The sequence below is a fragment of the Micromesistius poutassou genome, assembly GCF_964030765.1.
Source record: "Micromesistius poutassou genome assembly, chromosome: 2".
In the NCBI taxonomy this organism is placed as follows: Eukaryota; Metazoa; Chordata; class Actinopteri; order Gadiformes; family Gadidae; genus Micromesistius; species Micromesistius poutassou.
This window is the reverse complement of record NC_140272.1, coordinates 18029426-18039628: the sequence shown is the minus strand read 5'-3', so window position 1 is coordinate 18039628 and position 10203 is coordinate 18029426. Positions and strand designations below refer to the sequence as shown.

The 10203-nt window shown below is 44.5% G+C and overlaps 2 protein-coding genes across 2 annotated transcripts; both read left to right on the top strand.

Moving 5' to 3' along the window:
• On the top strand, positions 1–2882 carry LOC311338481 (acidic mammalian chitinase-like; the record flags this gene model as incomplete). Its single annotated transcript, XM_084463761.1, has 11 exons — positions 1–25; positions 137–166; positions 262–463; positions 810–866; positions 952–1117; positions 1349–1473; positions 1593–1716; positions 1843–2028; positions 2126–2248; positions 2335–2473; positions 2605–2882. The coding sequence occupies 11 exons, from the start codon at positions 1–3 to the stop codon at positions 2880–2882; spliced, it is 1455 nt and encodes a 484-aa protein (XP_084319887.1).
• Positions 2883–5329: 2447 nt separating this feature from the next.
• Positions 5330–8272, top strand: LOC311338421 (acidic mammalian chitinase-like; the record flags this gene model as incomplete). Its single annotated transcript, XM_084463695.1, has 11 exons — positions 5330–5354; positions 5440–5469; positions 5565–5766; positions 6207–6263; positions 6346–6511; positions 6743–6867; positions 6980–7103; positions 7230–7415; positions 7550–7672; positions 7766–7904; positions 8025–8272. 11 exons carry the CDS (start codon positions 5330–5332, stop codon positions 8270–8272), a joined length of 1425 nt encoding a protein of 474 aa, XP_084319821.1.
• Positions 8273–10203: the final 1931 nt, after the last annotated feature.

The following is a 10203-nucleotide window of genomic DNA, read 5'->3' as shown; positions in this document are numbered from 1 at the left end:
ATGGGTAAACTACTTGTCTTCGTTGGTAAGTGAGGAACAGGGCTCCAAAATGGGCTTCACCACTCAAGGCTTTTAAGCATTTCACTTAATCTCTCTCTCTCTCTCTCTCTCTCTCTCTCTCTCTCTCTCTCTACAGGTCTGGCTCTCCTGCTGCATGTGCAGCTAGGTAAGTTATTCAAACTCTCAGGCAAAAAGCACAAGGATTAGTCTTAGAACAGCTGAGCTCTGAACTGAACTGTAATTGTGTGTCATCTCTTGTAGGATCATCCTACATCCTCTCCTGTTATTTCACTAACTGGGGACAGTACCGTCCCGGAGCGGGTAAGTATTTCCCCACAAACGTGGACCCATGTCTCTGCGACCACCTGGTCTACGCTTTCGCCGGAATGGACGGCAACATGATCAAGACCTACGAGTGGGACGATGAGAAGCTCTACGGACAGTTCCAGGCCCTCAAGAACGAGTGAGTAGACCATGCACACATAGGGCCTTGGGTTAACTAAGGTTCTCACTGTGGCAATTATTTAGGATTGTAGGATTGAAGTGAAGGTCAGAGGCTCAGAGGGTCAGTGTCAATTCACTCTTCAGTACAAAAAAAAAGATTACAATCAAGAAGTAGAATCAAGAGTAATTAAAAAAATATGATAATATACAATTTGAACGGCAAAAGGGAAGAATGAACATGATATGGACAAAATAGAGTTTAGTGCCCAAATATGTGAGACGAGAATAGGCTAGACTAGCGTGAAAACCTAGCAACACATTGTGAGATGCAAGTGAATCAAATGCTTCTTTCTTGTTGCTTACAGTAACAGTAAACTGAAGACCCTGCTGGCCATTGGAGGATGGAACTTTGGCACTGCCAAGTGAGTATAAAATATACTTCAGACTTCATCGTGTTCTTTATGAAACAAGTGTAAGCCGGCTGACTCTGATGTGGCCTCTCCTCAGATTCACCGCCATGGTGTCCAGTCCTGCCAACCGTCAGACCTTCATCACCAGTGTGATCAAGTTCCTGCGTCAGTATGAGTTTGATGGTCTGGATATCGACTGGGAGTACCCTGGATCTCGTGGCTCCCCAGCTGCGGATAAGGCGCGCTACACCGTTCTGTGCCAGGTAAGACATCACACCAGCTCAGCTGTATAACACTGTGTATTCTACTGCCAGCTGGACAGTTTGTTCCATTTCATCAACAGAATCACGTCATGAATCAGCCACTAAGGCTCTTATAGGCATTTTCTAGAACGGTGAATTTAACTACAGTTAATGATCCATAGAATCTTAGGTTTCACTTGCATATGATGAAAAGATCATATCCATATCTGACCCCTCTCCCTTTCTCCACAGGAGCTGATGAGCGCCTTTGAGGCTGAGGCCAAGAAGACCAACCGTCCTCGTTTGATGCTGACTGCTGCTGTCTCTGCCGGAAAGGGAACCATCGACTCTGGATACCAGATTTCCGCGATCGGAGCGTAAGTTTTGAGTTTTAATGTGGGGAGATGGGGGGTGGGGGATTGGGGTCACCTAAGAGAGCTTTTCCCAACTGTGGAAAAACTATTCCTGATGTTTTGTTTATAATGTTTCATGCCAGTATCTTGGACTACTTCCACGTGATGACCTATGACTTCCATGGCTCCTGGGAGCACAATGTTGGAGAGAACAGCCCCCTGTACAAGGGCCCATCTGACCACGGAGATATGGCCTACTTCAATGTGGTAAGTGAAGGGTTCTCTCTGAATAATATTGATAAGATATGTATCACACCCATACCTGGGAACACCTTTGGACCAATCGCAAGGTTAGAATCAGGATGTGACTTTGGTATGATTCCGTCTTTGTAGGACTATGCCATGAACTACTGGAAGAGCAACGGTGTCCCCGCCGAGAAGCTGCTGGTTGGATTCCCCACCTATGGCCACACCTTCAAACTGGCCTCCTCCTCCAACACCGCCGTGGGAGCCCCCGCCAGTGGTACTGGACCTGCTGGACCCTTCACCCGCCAGGCTGGATTCTGGGCCTACTATGAGGTGTTTACTTTGTGGTTGGCTTGTGTATATGTTGTTTGCTTGAAAAGCAGTAGAACAAGACCTATGAAATGTCATTCAAACTGCCACCTCCCTTCAGATCTGCACCTTCCTGAAGCAAGGAGCCACTCAGGCCTGGGACTCCGTCCAGGATGTGCCCTATGCCTTCAACACTCAGAACATCTGGGTTGGATACGACAACGTCAAGAGCTTCCAGATCAAGGTATGCACATGGATGCATCAATGTACCTTTTTAAATTTGTCATTGTGAGGGAGGGTTTCTAACAACACATCTCTTACAACGTACAGCTCCAGTGGCTGAAGACAAGCGGTTTCGGAGGAGCTATGGTTTGGAGTTTGGACCTGGATGATTTCAGTGGCACTTTCTGTGGCCAGGGAAAATACCCTCTGATCAACACCATCAAGAACGCCCTTGGAACTTCAGCTGGTAACGCATGCGTTCACACACACACACACACACACACACACACACTCACGCTCAGGCAATATATTTTGATTCAACAGCAGATTGCCATTTTATGACCAATCTAACAGTTTGCCTCTGGCCTTCCTAAATAGGCTGCAGCGCTCGCACCGAGCCCCTGGCCCCCGTCACCCCCACCGCCCACGCCCAGCCTCAGCCCAAACCTGATGCCGGCGGTAGTGGAGGCAGCAGCAGCGGAGGCGGCAGCAGCAGTGGAGGCTCTGGATTCTGTGCCGGCAAGGGCAACGGACTCTTCCCAGACCCCACCAACAAGAACCACTTCTACGAGTGCAGCCAGGGAAGAACCTACGCGCAGCACTGTGCTGCCGGCCTGGTGTTTGACACCAGCTGCAAATGTTGCAACTGGGCTTAAAGCTGGGTTCTTAAAACCATGTACCACGCAGTCATGACACAAACCAGTTACAACGGTTGTTTTTAGGCATGATATGTTGCGTTACAAAATAAATACAGCATTAAAAAAAAAACTCTTGCCTTGGATGCTTTGTTCTGTCTGATACTGAAATATTTGCTGATGTTAAGAAGAGCAGAAGATACAGTTTATACTTTTAGTTGAATTTTGAGCCAAACTTTGAGGCAAACGGTTGAACCTTTCTTTCCCCTGATATAAACTATGGTTACACATTGGATAAAATAAAGACATAATTGTGAAATACATTCAACAAAACCCTCAATGGGAACTCTTATGAACCAAAATAATATTCGTTTTAGGGTCACATATGGGGCTATGCTAATGCTAGCCTTTCAGACCGTTGATAAAGATGGGATTGAATGGTATTGTTACATTCACGTTCATAAAGTTTAAAGAAAACATCTAGGATATAATAATGAATGATTTTGCTTAATTGTTTCATTTAAGGATGATGGCTAGGGTGGTCAGGGAGTGAGATGTTTGGTTTCATATTTTGTTGACTACTCAAAAGCCCCAATATACGATAATCTTGTATTACATATTGCATATAATATTATCTAACAAATGTTATTTTATATTATTTTATGGATAAATAAACCATGACAAAAATATAAGTCCCCCACCTTCCACCTTTGGAATAGTAAATTCCCTCAAAGCAGAGCCTTCTGAAACCTGGCCCTACACAAAAAATTAAGGCTGGTAACTGCAAACCTATTCTGTATTGCTTTCAAATATTTATTCTCTTGTTGATACACTTGTCTCATTCAATATTATCCCTGCTGACTCAACAGACAAATAGGCATGATTTACTTTTGTGTCTTTGGTTTCGGGAAGAAACCTTTTTAAATGTGCATGTGGCCCCTATTCACGTCAATGATACAATAATTAATTCAAATTCATTCATAAACCCCCTGATTTTATTAGCTCATAAGGTTTAGAAAGTCTTTTTTACCTTTTCAGAACTGTATTCGCATTCAAAACATACCACGCATATCTGTGTTCTGGGATGATTTTAAGGAACCATGCAATTCTCAACCCCTTAGATTGGGTAAAAAATGTCCCTGGCCAAAAGTAAAGAAAGCCAAAAAACATGCATCCTCCTTGTCTCTTATGGGACAATTTCTGTCACGTTTTCCCCATATCTCCGGTCAGGTTTATCTGAACTCCTCCAAACTTACAGCCAAGCTTTTGTGCCCTTGAGGTAAGTCAGGTTACATTTCTGAGAATATTATATGAAAAGATATTGTTGGCCAAAGTAAAAATATAAATAAGGGTCCCCCTTATCTATTATTTTCTCCATTTCGCGTTTCTCCCGTATCCCCGGATTTCTTTAAAACTTGCAACCCGGCTATGGACCACTAGAGGTTTGGCATGCGGGAGATTTTTGAGATGAGAGGAGAAGACCTTAAATAAAAAATAAAAAAACCTAAGAATGTCCAATTATCTTTTGTTGCCTTTTATGCCATCTTCCTCCCATATCTTGAGACAGGTTTATTTGATCTCTGCCATACTTGCAACCCAGCTTTGATGTACGTGAATTCAGAGCAGGTGGATGTTTTAAGAAGATTGTAGGAAACGATATATCTGTCTGGAAAAAATGGATACACAAATGATGAGAACCCCTGATACACAAAACGATTCAAACAACACCCATCCACCATCATGTCTTTTGATGAACATGTTTTTCTAGCTTTCAGACCATGCTTGAGAAACAATTATCATTCAAGGAAAGAGATGATTTTTGTTTATTATAACACTTTGTCTATATACATACCTTTTCAGAATGACTGCATTTTGGTAGGGACAAATCACTGGTTTCCTGACATACGACCCTACTAAACTACACCTATGCTTTGTACTATCAACCCCATTCAGCATGTATCATCCTATGGACAGTTGAGAAAAAAACAAGAACATCTTGGCTTCAAGCCTGGTTGGAGACTTTCCTCGTGGAGTTTGCATGCATCCGCCCGTGTTCACCTCGACCTCCTTAGGGTGCTCTAGCGTCCCTTCCCTTCCAAATGATATGCATGTTGGTGTTCAAGCAGGCAGAACACTGCCGAACCTCAGGACCACTTGGGAGACCAGTATTCCAGACCAGTATTCCAGACCAGTATTCCAGACCAGTATTCCAGATCAGTATTCCATTCAGAAATGCAGGTGTAATTTACTTGTGTGGTGACACATTGCAGCACTCACCTTGACTTCACTTGTGCTAACCCGATTAAAGTGTCTTTAGAGGACATTGGGAGGTTATCTGTGATTTTGGCTGAGCCAGTGGAATATGTCGACGTGACCAAACAAATGAACGATATTGTGTGCAGATATGAAGTGGTGCCCAGGTGTATATAAGACCGACCCTTTCCCTTAGAACGTTGTACAGAGGCACCATGGGTAAACTACTCGTCTTCGTTGGTAAGTGAGGAACACGAAATGGGCTTCACCACTCAAGGCTTTTAAGCATTTCACTACATCTCCTTCTCTCTCTGGCTGTGTACAGGTCTGGCTCTCCTGCTGCACGTGCAGCTAGGTAAGGTATTCAAACTCTCAGGCAAAAAGCACAAGGATAAGTCTTAGAATAGCTGAGCTCTGAACTGAACTGTAACTGTGTGTCATCTCTTGTAGGATCATCCTACATCCTCTCCTGTTATTTCACTAACTGGGGACAGTACCGTCCCGGAGCGGGTAAGTATTTCCCCACAAACGTGGACCCATGTCTCTGCGACCACCTGGTCTACGCTTTTGCCGGAATGGACGGCAACATGATCAAGACCTACGAGTGGGACGATGAGAAGCTCTACGGACAGTTCCAGGCCCTCAAGAACGAGTGAGTAGACCATGCACACATAGGGTCTGACCAAGCTTCTGCACTGGGGCATTTCTTTGGGATTGTAGTAGAGAGTGTAGGATTGAAGTGTAGGTCAGAGCCTTGATTCAGAAGCTACTTTTTAGTTCATTCTTTTGGGAACATTTTGAAAAAAGACTCTTTTCAGTAGCAAAAGACTACAATCAAGAGGTAGAACATAAGGGTATAATAACAAAATCGCTAATATTTGAAGAGCAAAATATATCATTGAATAAAGAATTAATGAAATAACACAATGTAGACAAAATCAATTTTACACTGGGTGTATTTGCGAGAGAAATTGATCAGAACAGCATAGACTCAATTGAAAATGCCTCCTAAAAATGGATTTAAGCCAGAATAAAAACCTAGTTATACATGTGGTTAAAGTGAGTCAAATGCTTCTTTCTTGTTGCTTACAGTAACAGTAAACTGAAGACCCTGCTGGCCATTGGAGGATGGAACTTTGGCACTGCCAAGTGAGTATAAAATATACTTCAGACTTCGTGTTCTTTATGAAACAAGTGTAAGCCGGCTGACTCTGATGTGGCCTCTCCTCAGATTCACCGCCATGGTGTCCAGTCCTGCCAACCGTCAGACCTTCATCACCAGTGTGATCAAGTTCCTGCGTCAGTATGAGTTTGATGGTCTGGATATCGACTGGGAGTACCCTGGATCTCGTGGCTCCCCAGCTGCGGATAAGGCGCGCTACACCGTTCTGTGCCAGGTAAGACATCACACCAGCTCAGCTGTATAACACTGTGTATTCTACTGCCAGCTGGACAGTTTGTTCCATTTCATCAACAGAATCACTTCATGAATCAGCCACTAAGGCTCTTATAGGCATTTTCTAGAACGGTGAATTTAACTACAGTGAATGATCCATAGAATCTTAGGTTTCACTTGCATATGATGAAAAGATCATATCCATATCTGACCCCTCTCCCTTTCTCCACAGGAGCTGATGAGCGCCTTTGAGGCTGAGGCCAAGAAGACCAACCGTCCTCGTTTGATGCTGACTGCTGCTGTCTCTGCCGGAAAGGGAACCATCGACTCTGGATACCAGATTTCCGCGATCGGAGCGTAAGTTTTGGGGGATGGAGTTGGAGTTGGTGGGGGATTGGGGTCACCTAAGAGAGCTTTTCCCAACTCTGGAAAAAACTATTCCTGACGTTTTGTTTATGTTTCATGCCAGTATCTTGGACTACTTCCACGTGATGACCTATGACTTCCATGGCTCCTGGGAGCACAATGTTGGAGAGAACAGCCCCCTGTACAAGGGCCCATCTGACCACGGAGATATGGCCTACTTCAATGTGGTAAGTGAAGGGTTCTCTCTGAATAATATTGATAAGATATGTATTACACCCATACCTGGGAACACCTTTGGACCAATCGCAAGGTTAGAATCAGGATGTGACTTTGGTATGATTCCGTCTTTGTAGGACTATGCCATGAACTACTGGAAGAGCAACGGTGTCCCCGCCGAGAAGCTGCTGGTTGGATTCCCCACCTATGGCCACACCTTCAAACTGGCCTCCTCCTCCAACACCGCCGTGGGAGCCCCCGCCAGTGGTACTGGACCTGCTGGACCCTTCACCCGCCAGGCTGGATTCTGGGCCTACTATGAGGTGTTTACTTTGTGGTTGGCTTGTGTATAAGTTGTTTGCATGAAAAGCGATGGTGCATTTAGTTGGCGTGACAGATTAAGAGGTAGGTAGAACAAGACCTATGAAATGTCATTCAAACCGCCACCTCCCTTCAGATCTGCACCTTCCTGAAGCAAGGAGCCACTCAGGCCTGGGACTCCGTCCAGGATGTGCCCTATGCCTTCAACACTCAGAACATCTGGGTTGGATACGACAACGTCAAGAGCTTCCAGATCAAGGTATGCACATGGATGCATCAATGTAGCCTTTTATATTTGTCATTGTGAGGGAGGGTTTCTAACAATCGACCACACATCTCTTACAACGTACAGCTCCAGTGGCTGAAGACAAGCGGTTTCGGTGGAGCTATGGTTTGGAGTTTGGACCTGGATGATTTCAGTGGCACTTTCTGTGGCCAGGGGAGATACCCTCTGATCAACACCATCAAGACCGCCCTTGGAACTGGAGCTGGTAACACATACACACACACACACACACACACACACACACTCAAGCAAAATCTTTTGATTCAACTGCATATTGCCATTTTATGACCAATCTAACAGTTTGACCTCTGGCCTTTCTAAATAGGCTGCACCTCTCGCCCGGAGCCTGTGGACCCAATCAAACCTGATGCCGGCGGTAGTGGAGGCAGCAGCAGCGGAGGCGGCAGCAGCAGTGGAGGCTCTGGATTCTGTGCCGGCAAGGCCAACGGACTCTTCCCAGACCCCACCAACAAGAACCACTTCTACGAGTGCAGCCAGGGTAATACCTACGCGCAGCACTGTGCTGCTGGCCTGGTGTTTGACACCAGCTGCAAATGTTGCAACTGGGCTTAAACACACAATCAGGATGTGAGAAACCATGTATAAACGGTTCTGTTTAGGAACGTGAGGAAAAAATAAATACAGAATTTAAAACATCTCGTCTTTGGTGTTTTTTTGTCCTATACTGATATATTAGCATTTTTGCAAATTGCCTTTTCTCTCTTCCTCACTGTTTTCACTGTGATCACTGGGAACCAGTCATGTAGTACAGGGCAGTTTTGAGGAAACCTTGGAGGGAGATTTGAGGCAAACGTGTGGGTTGCCACCGCACGTTGAAAACATGTATTTATTCATTTCTAAGTGTTATGTTATTTTTAATCCAGGAAAGGCCACCGAGACAGGATCGCTTTTAACTCACTTTATTTAGTAAAGGTTTTGGTCTATTGTCTATCGTCTATGAAACAAAAGGAGAGGAATGGTATATAACATGCGCGGAGCATCTCTGAGCTTTATATCTATGATATGCCGCCCAACAGATTCTGGCTTCTCTAAGCAATCCTGTTGCTTTTATAATCAGGTGATGGTAGACAACGCTAAAAACCTGCTCACTTCATCTGTGTGTCCGTTGTCGCCCCCTATGTGTAAATGTTGCAACTTTCTTAAATGTGCTCAGTGCTGCCCTCTGTGGTTATGTGAGAGTATTACCTCCTAATTGTTAAATGTGCTCAGTGCTGCCCTCTGTGGTTATGTGAGAGTATTACCTCCTAATTGTTAAATGTGCTCAGTGCTGCCTTCTTGTGATTGTGAGAGGATATTACCTCTCAACTATGTGCTCGGTTCTGCTCCATGTGGCTATGTGAGAATATTACAGCTAAAATATGTCACATAAGTCAATGTAAAGATGACTATTTACAGCCGTTTTACAAGTCGAAACAATTCTAATCCTTACCCCTAATCGACCTAATCGAAATGAAGCAATGAGAACTGTGACCATTTTTTGGTTGCTTTTTCATTTTCGGAAATACATGGATTTTCATTAAACCTGAAATTCAAGTAGTTTCACTGAAAAATGACATGTTGATAACGACTTTCGTCACTAGGGCGCGGCCAAAATGCAGGCACTACGTCATCAGAATGGTTGGCGTTTGTTTGTGCTTGCTCGCTAACTGTCAAATAAACATGGCAGATCTTCGAAAAAGAACAGGGGGGTCATTTTGTATTGTCCCTGGCTGTTGAAATGAATATTATCGGGTAAAAGAGAGCGGTAAATTAGTTCATTTTCATGTTATTCCGGTCAACAAGCCTAAACTGCTCCGAAGATGGTTAGCTGCATTGAAACGCCTCAGCCCCCCAATGGGGCCAGGGCAGAGAGTATGTAGCGACCACTTTATAGAGTCTGATTACGTTGAAGAGGGAGCTTTTGCTGAAGATGGGAGATTTGTTCGCCATCCCACCAATCACCTGAAGCCAGATGCTGTGCCAACAATTTTTAATTTTAGTGGCTATAGTGCTGGAGACACGGACAGACCTGTCAAATCGGACAAACCGGGCGCTGCTCTTATGCGCAGAGACAGAGTGCAGAAACGCGCTTGCCAGGCAGAGGAACGAGAGGTATACTTAGCTTCTACTACTATGTGAGAAATGGTCAATTTGTGATTGTCCTGCCAAGTGGGTATGCGTCAAGTCAACATTTCGAGATTGTGCTACGTGTCACGATTATCCAAATTCCCCAAGCCCCCCCCCCGTCAACAATCCAACCCTTTTGTTGCCACTCTGTTACCGAAGTGTATTGCAATCTCCATATTACTCGTTTTTGCGTTGGCTTTGTTCTGCTGTGTGTAGTCCACATGTTGCAAAACAGAGAAATTAGTACACTCACTGTTTGAAGATGGTCTTGTTTGCAGACTAGCTCGCTCCATGCTCTTGATAATTTCTAATCCATTGCCAAAATAATCCATTGTTTACGGAAATAATCCATTTGCAAACACCGTCGGTTGCACTAT